This window comes from Mercenaria mercenaria, chromosome 5, assembly GCF_021730395.1.
Source record: "Mercenaria mercenaria strain notata chromosome 5, MADL_Memer_1, whole genome shotgun sequence".
Classification (NCBI taxonomy): domain Eukaryota; kingdom Metazoa; phylum Mollusca; class Bivalvia; order Venerida; family Veneridae; genus Mercenaria; species Mercenaria mercenaria.
Window position 1 is genome coordinate 58,818,277 of NC_069365.1, and position 14,453 is coordinate 58,832,729.

A 14,453-nucleotide genomic window follows, 5' to 3' on the forward strand; every position below is an offset into this window, starting at 1 on the left:
CTCTGTGACAATACCACAGAGAGGTATCTAAAGGCAGATCAGAATAGTTTATTACATAACAAAGATGATATTGATTAAATGCATGCACTTAGCCATGCAAATAATGAACATACTAGTGTCTTATATAAAGACATATAAATTATACAAATACAAGTATGCCTACGGGCAGAATGTCGAGCCCACCAGCACCTTTGACCTCTAAGTGCGACCTTGACCTTGGACCAAGGGACCTGCTTCTTACGCATGACACTCCGTCTTATAATGATGAACATTTATGCCAAGTTACATCAAAATCCTACCATGCATGAAGGAGAAATGCTCCGGACAAACTTCAATTTGACCTTTGAGACAGAAAAATGGGGTTTGCGCATGACATACCTTCTCATTGTGTTAAACATTAATGCGAAATATAAACAAGATTGGTCCATGCATGTCAAAGTTATGGTCCGGACAAAATTGGACGGACGCACGCACACACATACACTGAAAGTGGCGACTATATCGAGCTCACCGCAAGCGTGCTCGACAACAAACCATCAAAGAAAGAAACAAAAATACGGAAGAAAACGAATAGGAAAAAAAATCTGAAAAGAAACAACCCTCGTGAGGATTCGAACCCACAAAACGATCTGCTTACACCCAGTTATTGTCTGCATTTTACCCAACTGAGCTATGTTGCCATATACTTAGTGGATATTTGAAATGAAAGAAATACTAATAATTGCGTGTCAAGTAATGTGCAAGCATTATGAATGGTTATTTCATCAGTTATCATGAATTAGACTCGTCCTCGCTTTTCGGCGGGAATCACGTTATCATTGGGGATTAGTATCTATAGCGATAAGTCATTGACATATATTTGTTTATATCTTAATGTTTGATGTGTCTTAAGGAAATGTATTATCGTTATGCTGTTCGTTTGACCAAAGGCCTTTGATTCACAGGAAGGAAGGGTAGGGGGCAAGATAACGCTTTATAAAGAATATTCCAGGTTGGTTCGATTTAGCTTGGACGGTTACATGCATTTCCACTACCGTCTATGAAAAGGCTCAATCTAACCGAGCCTGCAACATTTTCATTTTTGTCATGTTGAGCGACCTGTGGAGTTTCCACTTTTTCAATTTTATTAATTACCACAACAGCAGAGCCATGCAGCAGTCATGAAAAAGAAACACTCAGTGTTGTTGTATTTTCCGGTCATTCGGGATCATGGAGTCAGTTTAATTTCTCGCAAGCCCGTGTAAGAAAGCATGAGGGATGTTGCACATTTAATAACCGCTAATGGACAAACTCAATCATCTTATTATACATTTTGATACATTTCTCAGCTAAAATGTTTACCCGTTTTTAGACTTAGAGTGACCGAGTGTGCTGCATATTTCATTACACCTCGTGAACAGACTCGGTCACATCGAATCTGCTATTAATTTGATTGGTCATATTTGTGTTCAATTCTTTTCAAAGGATCTTCATATATAATTATATTATTTTAAGTTTGAATGAGAATATCTGAAAAACTTCCACTTTCTGGACCCGCTATTTAGGTTGTGTTTTAGATAGTTTTCGTCTGAAAAACGTAATTGGGATCTAGCAGCTTTGCAACACTTCAGGTTATCATCGAACAACAAAATATTGTTACATTTTTCAAACTTTACCAGCACCGTTCTGATTAATAAGCATATAGATATATATTCATTATGAAAACATAGTCCAAAATAAACATAGTTAACAATAATTTGAATATTTTCTATATGGTATATTTCATATAAACTTATTAAAACCCGGACCTATAAATCACTTTCAACGTGTCTTCTCTCCTTTGCAGAAACAGGTCTATGCAGATTTAACAAGCTCCTATCAAGAAAACTTGCATCGTCGGGAAACTTACCAAGCAAACAATCAATATATACTATACAATTTCCCTTCCGGAAAACTCTATCATATGTACAAACCAAGTCAAACGCAACTGCGTCATATTTAGCTACCTATGAGTATTACGAAAGCCTTTTAAAATCTAGTTGTCACATTTTCAGCATCGACCTCTGCAGAAGCCGGAACATAATCCCAGATCGGTTCAGGGTCATGCGTAATAATATCTTCGACTATTCTTGGTGTTGATGTCATACTTTCTGTATTTGTAGACTGACTACTGTTCATAACATAAGTAGTTATGCGAGGTTCTTTATCACCGTTGTTCTCTCCAAAACCAACTTCTTCATAAACTTGACTTTGTACATGTTCACTTGGACTGTCGTTTCTTGGATCTTGCTGATCTATATCGAATCCAGTAGACTTAGTTTCGATGTTTTCATGGTGATGAACAACGGTTTCATAGTTATCTGAATGCGTTCCGTCATGCGTACGCTTATCGTTTTGTTCTTCAGCTGTAATTTTCTTCTTCTGGACTTGTGCATATACACCTGATGGTTCAGTTTCTACAGCAGATAAGTTTTGTGTGGATGACATGATTTCAACACTGAAAAATGGTAGGAAAAATACAACATCTTTAAATGAAGTATCAATTGTATTCTACTTTCTCTTGTAGAATATTAAGACTATAGAAAGCGTCAATGTCAACTGCATTATGCTATCAGAAAGACAACAGTTTATCAATAATGTAACTTGTTTAACAGTAAAAGTTCATATATGTATCGTCACGTTATGCAAAGATATATAACGAAACTTATCGACACCAAATGTTCAAAATTACTTAATATTTGGGATACTCTTGCCTGTCCAAAGCCTTTTCAAGATCAAGTACAAGTCCCTCGCATCACTAAATAATATTGAACCGGTATTCGCGAGGATAAAGGACAACGAGCTGATAAATAACCTCATTCATTGTGTGAAATTCCTCATCACATATTTTACTAACTAGTATAACCAATTTCTAAATACACGCGAGATAAAGTTTACCATAATTATCTGTAAACCAGTTAATTTCAAATCAAACATCTTTTAAAGTAAATAAGCGAATGATGGATTGCCATGCAATACAAAGTCCCCTACTGGAAGGCACCTAATTTTTTCTACTGTTGTATAACATAATGAACTGATACCTGCCAGTGATGTATAAACAATATTGTACTATATATGCAATATGTTATAACAAAACACTTGGATTAAAATTTGCATATATAAATACCTACAGTTGTTTTTTGGCCAATTATAAAAAAAGTTATCATATACTAGTAAGTTTTTTTATAGTAACAACAAAGGGAAATTAATCCTAAAAAAATTCTATAAAAAGTCCACACAAAACTCTTTACCAGGTAGAGATAGGTCAAAATACACCTAAAAGTGGTCTCGATTTTTCCGTACGGCCAGTAATAAAAAAGTAACAATATGATTTATTTATAGTAAAACAAAGGGACGTAATTTTAAAAAAAAGGGTGCCTCATGGTGGTGAACATTTATGCCAAGTTACATCAAAATCCCTCCATGCATAAAGAAGAAATGCTTCGGACAAAGTCATTCTTAAATTTAACCTTTGACCTCTAAGTATGACCTTGACCTTAGACCAAGGGACCTGGTTCTTGCGCATGACAATCCAACTCATGGTGTTGAACATTTGTGTAAAGTTACATCAAAATCCCTCCATGCATGAAGAAGAAATGCTCCGGACAAAGTCATTTTTCTATCTGACATTTGGCCTCTAAATGTGACCTCGACCTTAGACCTAGGGCCCGGGTTTTGCTCACGACAAGTTGTCTCATCCAGGGAAATATTTGTGCCAATTGATATTTAAATCCTGTCTTGAATGACAAAGTTATAGGCCGGATAGGAAAATAATCCTACTGACCTTTGATCTCAAAGTGTGACCTTGACCTTTAAGCTAGGGTTCTGGGTTTTGCACATAGCACGTTGTCTTATCATGGAGAACATTTATGCCAAGTAATATTGTAATCCCTTGATGGATGACAGAGTTCTAGACCGGACAGGAAAAAAACCTTATTAACATTTGTCCTCCTATTGTGACCTTAACCTTTGAGCTAGGGGTCCGTGTTTTGCACATGACACGTCGTCTCATCATGGGGAACATTTGTGCCAAGTAATATTAAAATCCCTTCATGGATGGCAGAGTTATAGACCGTACAGGAAAAAAGAGCCTTGTTGACCTTTGACCCACAATTGTGACCTTGCCAGGGTCCGGATTTTGCGCATGACACGTCGTCTTATCATGGGGAATATTTATGCAAAGTGATATTAAAATCCTTTAATGAGTGACATAATTATGGACCGAACACGAAACAGATCCTGTTCATGCCATGTTAACATTTGACTGCTTAGTGTGACCTTGACCTTTGAGCTAGAGGTCTAAAAGGTGTGCATGACACATCGTCTTATTCTAAGGTACATTGTGCCAAGTAATATTAAAATCCCTTCATGGATGGGAGAGTTATGGACCGGACAGAAAAAAGCCCTGTTGACCCTTGACCTCCAACTGTGACCTTGACCTTTGAGGTAGGGGTCCGGGTTTTGCGCATGACATGTCTTCTCACCATGGGGAACATTTTGCCAAATAATATTAAAATCCCTTCATGGATGCCAGAGTTATGGACCGGACACAAAATTGCGGACGGACGGACGGAAGTACGGAAGGGCGGACGGAATGACGGAAGGACGGAAAAGCGCATTCCTATAGTCCCCGAAACTGGTTTTCAACCAGTAGGGGGCTAATAAAAGAATCTTTAAGAAATCATTGGTAGCATAAAACTCAAACAAAAGGTTTGAACGTGAGGTGATGAAATGTGCAACACCCTTAGCACCGACGTAAGCGGAATTCTGTTATACAGATTTATTGAACAGATGCCAAAAAATCAAAAGACTTAAAATAAAACAATACTAAATCAAATATACAGGGACAAGTTTTCGTTTTATTCTAATACAATTATAAGAGCATTAGAAGTTAAAGCTCTTGTTATGAAATCCGCCGATTATAAAATTATTTACCGAGTTTTGAGTTGATCCTTCTCCGCTTTCTCCATAAGTAGTTGGGACTTCAGTTTAGCAAGCATCGCATCTTGATCACGTTTTTCAGCCTCCAGCTTCGACAGGTATTCCCTTGGTAAAATAAAACAAACTTTATTTTAAAACAGAAATTAAATTTCTTTCAACAGAAAAGCAAGAAAAATGTTAAATTCTACCTAACATGTAGACAAGAAATATTCGCAAATTAGAGAGGAAATGAAATCAAAATAGATTGCTTGTTAACTTTTGAATGTCGTTACATTCTACACGTTCCATCTTATATTGTAAAGGAACGTATGCTTATTTTTATGTACAAAACAAAGAGGTGTTTCCAATGTTATACATGTAGTATGAGTATGCGTTGTTTCTCTATGACTTACTTTTAAAGGTTACATACCAATATTTAAGAACATATTTGAATTTGTACTACTTGCATAGGGAAAGCAATAGCAGGAAAAGCTATAACTCTAACACGATCAGCAAATAACCTACATACATGTAGAGCAAAATCTATCTCGGGTTATTCTGCAATATACCACTTGCGTGCAATGACGTCATCCGATCCAGGTGCGTAGCGCAGTCGTAAGAAGTAGTTACCATTTTTTCTAACACTGTTGATACTAGTATGTCGCGTTAGAATCGAAATGATAAGTTCTCAAGTGTGATTTATCATAGAATAACCCGAGTTTTTCGTTCTTATGCGAAACAATATATCACGAAGGCCGCAGGCAGGCCTTCGTGATATATTCTTACGCATAAGAACTCAAAACTCGGGTTATTCTACGATAAACCGCGTTTGGGAACTTATTATTTCTTAATTAAGATACTGATAACATAAAGTGAATGTTGATACCATCAAAGAACGATACAATGGATAGTGTAGTGCCAAGTAGAACCTCCGATATTAACACTGGGTTCGGAGATGGAGGTGATCTAACAAACACCTGAATATAATGTTTACATACCAAATAGTAAAAACTGATTTTAAAGTAATTCCAAGAATGAAAGGTATTCGTAACTTTTTTCAAAATTGTTGACATTACCTCCCTCTTTGATTTCGCACTGTTACATCATTTAGTCTTTCTTGCAGTAATTTGTTGTCTACTTCTAGTTGTGTTATCATTAGCTTCCCCTTCTTGTCTTTCACCCCGATACTCTTCAAACTGGTCAAACTGGTCAGATAAAACACTTAAATAATAAATGCTCTTTTCACAGATTTACCGTGTTATTATTCCATGACATGATTTTCAGTGAATTACTGAAATATTAAGGTGCAAAGTATCAAACATTGTATATTATTGGTACATTGTATAATGGTATAACTTGGATGAAACAATTGAGAAGCGGGTAAAAACAAAAGAAAATTGGTTTTTTTTTATGTAAGATAAAACACTCTTTCGCTCTGAAATTTAAACTTGTGAAAACTATTGCATCTGGTGTTTACTCAGTGAAAGGTATTTTCATTTCACACTTTATCAAAAATATATTCTATACAGAGGAGGGACCTGCAAAAATCAGCAATACGTTATTTTTCTGCTTAGATGTATGTGGTTGATAGTTTACACACACTCAAAGATAGGTTAGTACAATGTAATGCATAAATTACTTGTACATTGATGTATGTGGTTGATAGTTTACACACACTCAAAGATAACTTCATACAATGTAATGCATAAATTACTTGTACATCTGCAATAAATCGTCATCTATCTAATCTAGTTAAGAATATGTCCTGAAAAGTTCATCATTATGACATTTTTGAAATTTTGGACGGCTGCAATGTATACATGTATCCCAATGATTACAATAATGACAAAATGTTTCACTGGCACGCATTATTAAATGTAACCAATTGTTTTATCATTGATTATTCGCTCTATGAAGAAGTGAGACAATTTTAAACATATCAGAGAAATGTTACACCTGCTTGAAAGCAATCGCTGTTTTTCAATTCTTTCTTTCTGTAGTTCTGCATTCAGTTGTTGTATAACTTCATTTTGATGATTTAAATGGTCTCTAAAATGGATAAAACACTACATATAGTAGATTGTTATTTTCATCATAAAATACAGATAATCAGCTAAACATTTAAAACGTTATTTGACTGAATTGACTAAAATAATATAAAAAAGCAACTTGGCTGATATGGAAAATATGCTTTATATTTATATGCATCATTTTTCTTTTATTAAATTTTCTTGTTAAAATTTCTAAAACTAATATACTGATTTACTACTTTAAAGATCCATAATACAACATAAAATCTCTAACTTAAAACATCTGCGCCGTCCGTCGGACATTGAACCATTCAGGAAAGTTATTAATACTGATTTCTTCAAACTCAATCTTCAACTACGACATTGACATTGAATCTGAAATTTACGGAGATTCCTCCTGAATAAGAAAGTTTGATGGTTTTTTTACCTGCCATTTTTATTTCTCGCAGTTAAAATGTCAAGTTCCTCCTTTAGATCTCGATTCCTTTTATCAAGCTCATTGTACATCTTCTTCCATTCAACGTCCGTCATGTCTACGTCACTTAATGCTTTTAGACTAAATAAAACAAAATGGTTTTGATACATATACTTTAAAGGATGTTTTCATCAATTCCTTAATATGTATTTTTATGTTTTAGTATTAATTTGTGTACAGGTAGTTATAACTGCTTAAAATGCATTTAGACAGCAACAGGATTTGTCTATCTGTTTTGTAGTGCTACATTTCAGTTTTATATTTTATCGTTAACAATTTTATGTTAAAGATCGAGAAAAAAGTAAATAAAGAAGAAATGAATATTACTTGTCCAGTTCTTCTTTGTATCTGTTACACTTTGCTCTAAGTTCTTGTCCTTGTGTAATGGCTGCTCTTACAAGTCGCTCGCGTTCTTGAAGCATGTCAATTAACTTTTCTTCTTCATTTCTGTACCTTTTTATATACCTATGCAACAAAAAGAGCATTTGTTTGAAACGCTCTTAATGTTAAAGTTAAAACACAAGTGCAAAACTTATTTGATACTGTTTATATGGCATGAAAAATTGCGTCGATAAATCAAGATTTTTAACTGTTGAAACAGTGGATATTAGTTCCGTTTTTAGTTAATGAAATTTTTAAAAGTTATGTTAATGTTTTTGACGAGTAAACTAGTGTTTATCAAAATACAAAACGACCAGCCAGGTAAAATTTTATCTATCAATGAAATAACTCCTTTGAAAAAAGCAAACTTTACCTGCAAGAAGAATTAACTATAAACTTTGCAACCACCACATTTTCAAGATGTCTTTTCAAATACATAGTATCCAAGCCATTTATTCGCCGTTTAATGCAATTAAAACAAAGACTTCTTGTTCTGCTTGATTTAACTATGATATATTTGTGATTTCATATTTTAACTTTTTTGGTATACACAAACAAGACATTTTAAATTGCGTTTGAACCTATCTTGAATAATGTTTGTGAAGAAGTAACCTTTATTTACTGGACAGGATGGTCACAATGAAAACACATTTCTTTCATTATTGATCAAGTAAATTGCAAAAAAATCATTAAACAATAAGGTATTATAAAGTCAAATATGTCTAAATCAATTAGTGCGTTTGGTATGATTTCGACTGGGTCCTTTCGTTTTACATAACTTGTTTTAAACCTTAGCTTTAAGGCCAAGATCGTGCTCTTGCATATAATAGAACAATTGTGAATGTCAGAACGCATTAGCTTTGAATCCTAAAGAATATTATTTCTTAATGCATGTTCGAAGTGCAAGCATTTATTTGCACTTTTTGAAGCTAGAGACATAATGTATTGTTACAAATAAACGCATGGAGCTTGAGGCCCTGAAAGTATTATTGCATGGTTTACAAATTCATGTACTTGTGTTCCCTTTAGACAATGGGGGCCCTGGAAATATTACATGAATGCATAGTGTATTGTTACAAATAAAAAGTATAGAGTTGCGCTTATAGTTTATTATTATAGATACAAATACATAGCTGCAAGTTGGGAGCTCGGATCCCTGCGAGTATCATTACACGGACTAGTAGTGAATTGATATAGATGCATGAACATAGCTTGAGGTCCTGTGGGTATCATTACACGAACTATTAGTGAAGCATGAACATAGTGGTACTATTGAAGCTTGAGGCTCTGCAAATATCATTGCATGATTTTATAGTGTATTTAGTTGCACGATGGAAGCATGAAGCCCTGAGGGTATCATTACACGAACAATTAGTGAACTGATATAGATGCATGAACATAGTGGTACGATTGAGGACCGGCAAGTATAATTGCATGGGCTTATGGAGTCTTACAGATGCATGACCATAGTTGTGTGTTTGAAGCTATATTGTTGCATAGATTTATACTGCATTTTCATTGGTGCATGAGAATGAATGAACGTTTGAGACTATGCAAGTACATTTGTTTGTTGTATCACTGCACGCGTTAAAAAGTTTTTTATTACACAGATGCACGTTTGAAACATGCCGTTCCATAAATTTACAAATTCAAGTATTATTAGCGTGTTATAAGCATGTCTCTTGAAATATATTGTATTTAGTTTTACCATGTATACGCGAATGTACGTACCTGTTTGCACTTTTGAAGCTCGAGGCCCTGGAAGTATTGTTACTGCTGAGTTTTATGGTTTCAATTTCAACTTGTGACGTGTTTTGCGAAAATGATGTGTCCGGAAATCTTTTTACCTCAGTCTCCTATAAATTAAGAAAATAACCTTTATAAATGTCATGCGTGTTTTTATATTTTAAATCTTAACAACAACGAGAATGTCATGAAATTATGTAAATTACCTATGTTCGGTACGTTCGGCTTAATCCCTTCTGCATAATGTTTTGGTCATCAATTTAGATATAAACAATAGTTTGTACCAAAGGACTCGTCACTTTCACAACACCTTTAGAGAAGAAAAGTGTAAAGTGAGAACGAGTCGCTTTAAAATTAAAGTGGGCAGTTGCAAAAGATAAATCAAACAATTTTACATACCTTTGAAGATCTGTATTTAAATTAACAAATATATGATGCAAAACTAGTGCCATGGTGCTACTTGTATTACTTAGAAACACAAATTTCACATTCATTATGAGCGTGTAACATTTCATCGAACAATCCAGTGTGCCAAATTAACGGTTTCACCCACAGACAGACATGCATTTATCATATTATTATGAACTGTTATAAAACACCTTTAGATGTGTATCAGCATAAAAATAAATAAAACGAAGATTAACTTTAATTTACCAAAATTGGCACAAAATATTGCAAAAGAATGCATAGAGCAGAAATATTCTGATAATTCTGATGTTAAATTGACAAAGGAAAGATAAATTAAAGCCAAAATGGCAACCTAAAATATGTTTAAGATTTTCTTTCTTATTTACAGCTTTTCAAACTGAAGCAAAACACTCAATGCGTTTAAAAGAATTACTTGTTGTTGCGCCCTCGTGATATAATTCCTTCGCGTCTTCACGTTCTGCGCTTTTGAACGTTTATTTTATAAATGAAAAGAGCGCTATAAAAATCTGGTAAATAATAATCTGAACTCCAAACAATTATTTTATTCAACGACAAATCACTGTTTGGGATATATTATTTCTTAAATAACATACGATTTTGAAACGTATTTTACATTCCCGTAGACTATTTTTGAAGGTTTGGAATATAATTATGTCCATTTGGTAAAGTAAGTGTGCGAGCTTTACTTCAGTATTCGACTTTAGATATAAAATAGATATTACCATTTTGGTCTGATAACTACGGGATATTGATACCGATTTAGTAATAACAAAATGTAATAAAGTCGTGTTAAAGGGACGTACACTGTCTACAAATTCAGATTTTAAGCAAGGCTTCAAAATAAATGAAAAAAAAAGTGAAATTGGCCAAAACCTTTAAGTAAAAAGATAAAATGACTAATGTCATGCTTTTCGTACAAAAAAGAAACATAAACGTAATATTTCTTTTTCATATAGAAGTGACATTTGATATAAAATTTCATGTTCAATTGGCGTGCCTTAAATAAAAAACAATATACCGTATCGTCAGTTTTATAAACTTTAAATTTCAACATGTCAGCTTTTTTGCTTATTTCTATTTTGCTATTGTTATTTCCCACTCGAATGTACTAGATTGAAAGTATGTAATTACTTGTATGGAATAGGCCTAAGCTCATATTTCATACAGAACAGAAAGCATAAAGTAACACAATATCAGCTATAGTGAAAGTGTTAACTTTTTCGTGCACAGTAGACAACACAACATGCACAGCATGAAGTAAAAACTTTCAATTATTTATAAAGGTAATAAATATTGTATAAGGAAAAACTTTTCCCTGTGGACTAAAAGGAAACATAATAACCTATGGTTTACTATCTTTTGTACACTTTTTAGGAAATATGATGATCTATAATACGTTGCCTTTATATGCTTCAAGTATCGGTTATTGGAAAGGTAGACGACTTTTAGGAAATATTTTAATCTGTGATTTGTAGTCCGTTTTCACTTTAAGTGTCTTCTAATGGAAAGGTGTGCTATCAGAGAAAACCTGCCTGCAGTAACCACCCTTAGGAAATGAAAAAGGTGGTCTTTGTTGACAGGTGGTCTCTCAATACATGTACATATACATTTTGGTTATACCGAAGAAAAAATAGCGGCTTTTATAAGCAGGTTTTATAGTAGCAACCTTTATCACTTTATCACGCGTTTGTCTGTATATTTGTTCATGATTTTATAGTCCTTATTCGCTTTAAGTTATCTACTAATTAAATTCACGATTGTTCTTTTTACAATATTTCCGCTCAGTAATAAAGGTTGGCCGGTTGTTTAATTTGTTAATACAGACTTTTATTTTATTGGACAAGGTACGATTATAAACAGCACAATTTTTATATTCACTTCCTTTCGTGACACGACGGCAAATCGAGGAAGCCTCTTCTATTGTTTCGACTATAGTTTTTGTTGAACAATACGTTTTAATGAATCATTTTAAAACATGTCAAAAGATTTTACAATAGATAGGTTTAGACCACTGATTAATTAGTGTATATGCTTCGATAAAGTTTATAACTATTATGTAAACAATTTGTTTCTCTGCTTAAAAGAATTCCGATTTCATCAATGAAACAAGAACACAGTAGCATTTATCATCAGCTACATTTTTTACAAAATATACACTAATATATTTGTAATGTGTCAACACATTCACGTTTAAGAATAATTTCAACATTCGAAGTTTGCAACTTATGCTAGCTTTAATTAGAAGCTAAAGTTATAGGAAGGATTCCAATATACTACAAAATGAATAACTGATTAATCTAGATCACGTTACTTATTGATCTGAGCATTGAATAAATTACTTTAGCATGGTGTAAATATATACATGTACAAAACAGATATAACAAGATTATCTCTTACACTAAGAAACGCATTTCGATTTTGAAGTTCGGCTTGTTATCATTTAATAATCAACAATAACATAATGATAATAATCATTATAATAATAATGATAATAGTTATCATTTTTGAAGGTAATATAATATTATTCATTATTAGTATCGTTTATTTTCATCATAATTATTTATTAACATCATAGTTTTTTTACCATTATCATGATCAATTTTGTAAATGAGGTTCACCTCGGCTTTTACCGTAGTGACCCCGTGAGGTAAGAAATACAGTCACGGCTTCATGCATCAAATTGATCTATGTCATTATCATAATAATTGATAATGATAATAATAAGACATATATCTAAAATATCATGGTATAATTCAGTATGTTTTAGAACTTCCACATGGTACTAAGAAAGAATGCATAATGAATAATGAAAAAAAAATATTGCTATTATTTTACGTACCTCTGATGGCGTCCGTGTGTTCATGCTGAAGCTGTTATATGGCAGCACAACAGTCCGTGAACCCTGTAAATTGTTCGCGGAGCGAGTCTGTCTTGCTAAAACCTTTTCTCGGCGTTGTGATTCTATATAGGGCGGGTAACCCAAACAATTTCCCATTATTCGCAATTACATTAGCACATGGAACGAGCTTATTTTATGCAGATCCATGTGTAAACTTCAAACTATAATATTTTGAAAGTAAAAACAAAATACATACTAGTGTTTATATTCCAGAAGGAAAAAATTATATGTAAATTATTATTAATTGTCTTTTGAAATCCAATAAAACCTATCAATTTTAAGTTTCAAAAAAGAAATCGATTGAAATTTAAACATATTGACACTAATTTGTATGAATTACAAATTCAATACTATATAAGTTTCATTGTCTGATATTGTTAACCAGTTTTGCAAAAGGTATGGCATGTCTTTGTTATTGTGTATAATTATACGGGTATTTGTTTTTGAGTTACGCCTTTGTAATGTGTTTGTATTGACCTAAAATCCCATTGGAAAAATATCGTCTGCTCATAAAACAATTCAACAAACCGTGATTGACTATCGTATATGTCGTTCGAAATGTATAATAGTCATACAAAATGCCATATTATAATAAATGTAGAATGTTATATAATCTAAAGACTGGATTTGTTATTGACTTTATGTCTGTTCAAATAAAAATCAAAAAGCACATTTTCCGCATATCTTTGTCTTTTTTCAGATACTATTAGTTGTTTAAAAAACATAAATGCAAAAGGAATCGTAGAGTTTGTAAGATAGAAAAGTTTTTAAATAGAAAATATCTTTGAATAAAAAGCTCTTTCCACAACTACCTTGAGCCCGTTTCTTAGCGTAAATTGCAATTAATAAAATCTGTAAAAGGTCCCTTTGGAAGCATAGCATGCAAGCCATCAGAATAACAACATACTCGGTTTGTTTGAGTCTGTTCATGAGAGGTAGTGGAATATGCAACACCTCTTACGCCTCCTAACACCTGCTTAAGCGGAACTCTATTGACGGACTCCATGACCCCAAAGGACCAGAAAATGTAACAACACTGAATCCAAGTACGGGGACATCATTTCCTTAAATTGCAACATGGCATGTGTCAAAACTAAATCTACTGACTTGTGATATGAAAAGTTATTCCACAAGTACTTATGTCTCTCCTTTGGACTCTGATTTAAGTTTCGTTTACAAAATTTTGCAATCGTATTGTATCAATACAAAAACTTTATAAAGTAACACCAGAAACACTGAAAAATAATTGAAGCTGCTCATGTCAGATATATTATTAAAGTTATTACAGTTTATATCAAGTAAAGGGAGGTAACTCATTATTATTTCTTTTACTGAAATAAACATTGATAGTCTTTGCTTTTCGTTTATAGCTTTCATGCCGGTTCGTATTTCTGAGTTCACTAATTAATTTTAGTCACAATCATGCCAAAAGAACTCTAGCGGTAATTGATACAGAATCTTCATTTTTTACATTTTTGTCGTTAGGTTGAAACCGCGAAGTGGTTGAGACCTATAATTACCGTATTCCAGAGCTTGCAAAAATATCAGACTAACC

At 33.2% G+C, this 14,453-nt stretch overlaps 1 protein-coding gene across 1 annotated transcript; it reads right to left on the reverse strand.

The window, feature by feature from the left end:
* Positions 1-1,255: 1,255 nt before the first annotated feature.
* On the reverse strand, positions 1,256-13,274 carry LOC123557347 (mitotic spindle assembly checkpoint protein MAD1-like). Its single transcript, XM_045348767.2, has 8 exons — positions 12,839-13,274; positions 9,556-9,680; positions 7,771-7,908; positions 7,396-7,524; positions 6,895-6,987; positions 6,015-6,143; positions 4,954-5,064; positions 1,256-2,476 (listed from the first exon to the last, which is right to left on the reverse strand). The coding sequence occupies exons 1-8, from the start codon at positions 12,992-12,994 to the stop codon at positions 2,008-2,010; spliced, it is 1,350 nt and encodes a 449-aa protein (XP_045204702.2). The 5' UTR covers positions 12,995-13,274; the 3' UTR covers positions 1,256-2,007.
* Positions 13,275-14,453: the final 1,179 nt, after the last annotated feature.

What these genes read in the sequence shown, in the direction of transcription:
- LOC123557347 (XM_045348767.2), bottom strand. Translation starts at nt 12,994, where the DNA reads ATGGGAAATTGTTTGGGTTACCCGCCCTATATAGAATCACAACGCCGA. An exon ending in TACAAAGAAGAACTGGACAA is followed by an intron (nt 7,525 to 7,770) that starts GTAATATTCATT and finishes TGTTTTATTTAG; the next exon opens with TCTAAAAGCATTAAGTGACG. An exon ending in GTGCGAAATCAAAGAGGGAG is followed by an intron (nt 5,065 to 6,014) that starts GTAATGTCAACA and finishes TATTTTACCAAG; the next exon opens with GGAATACCTGTCGAAGCTGG.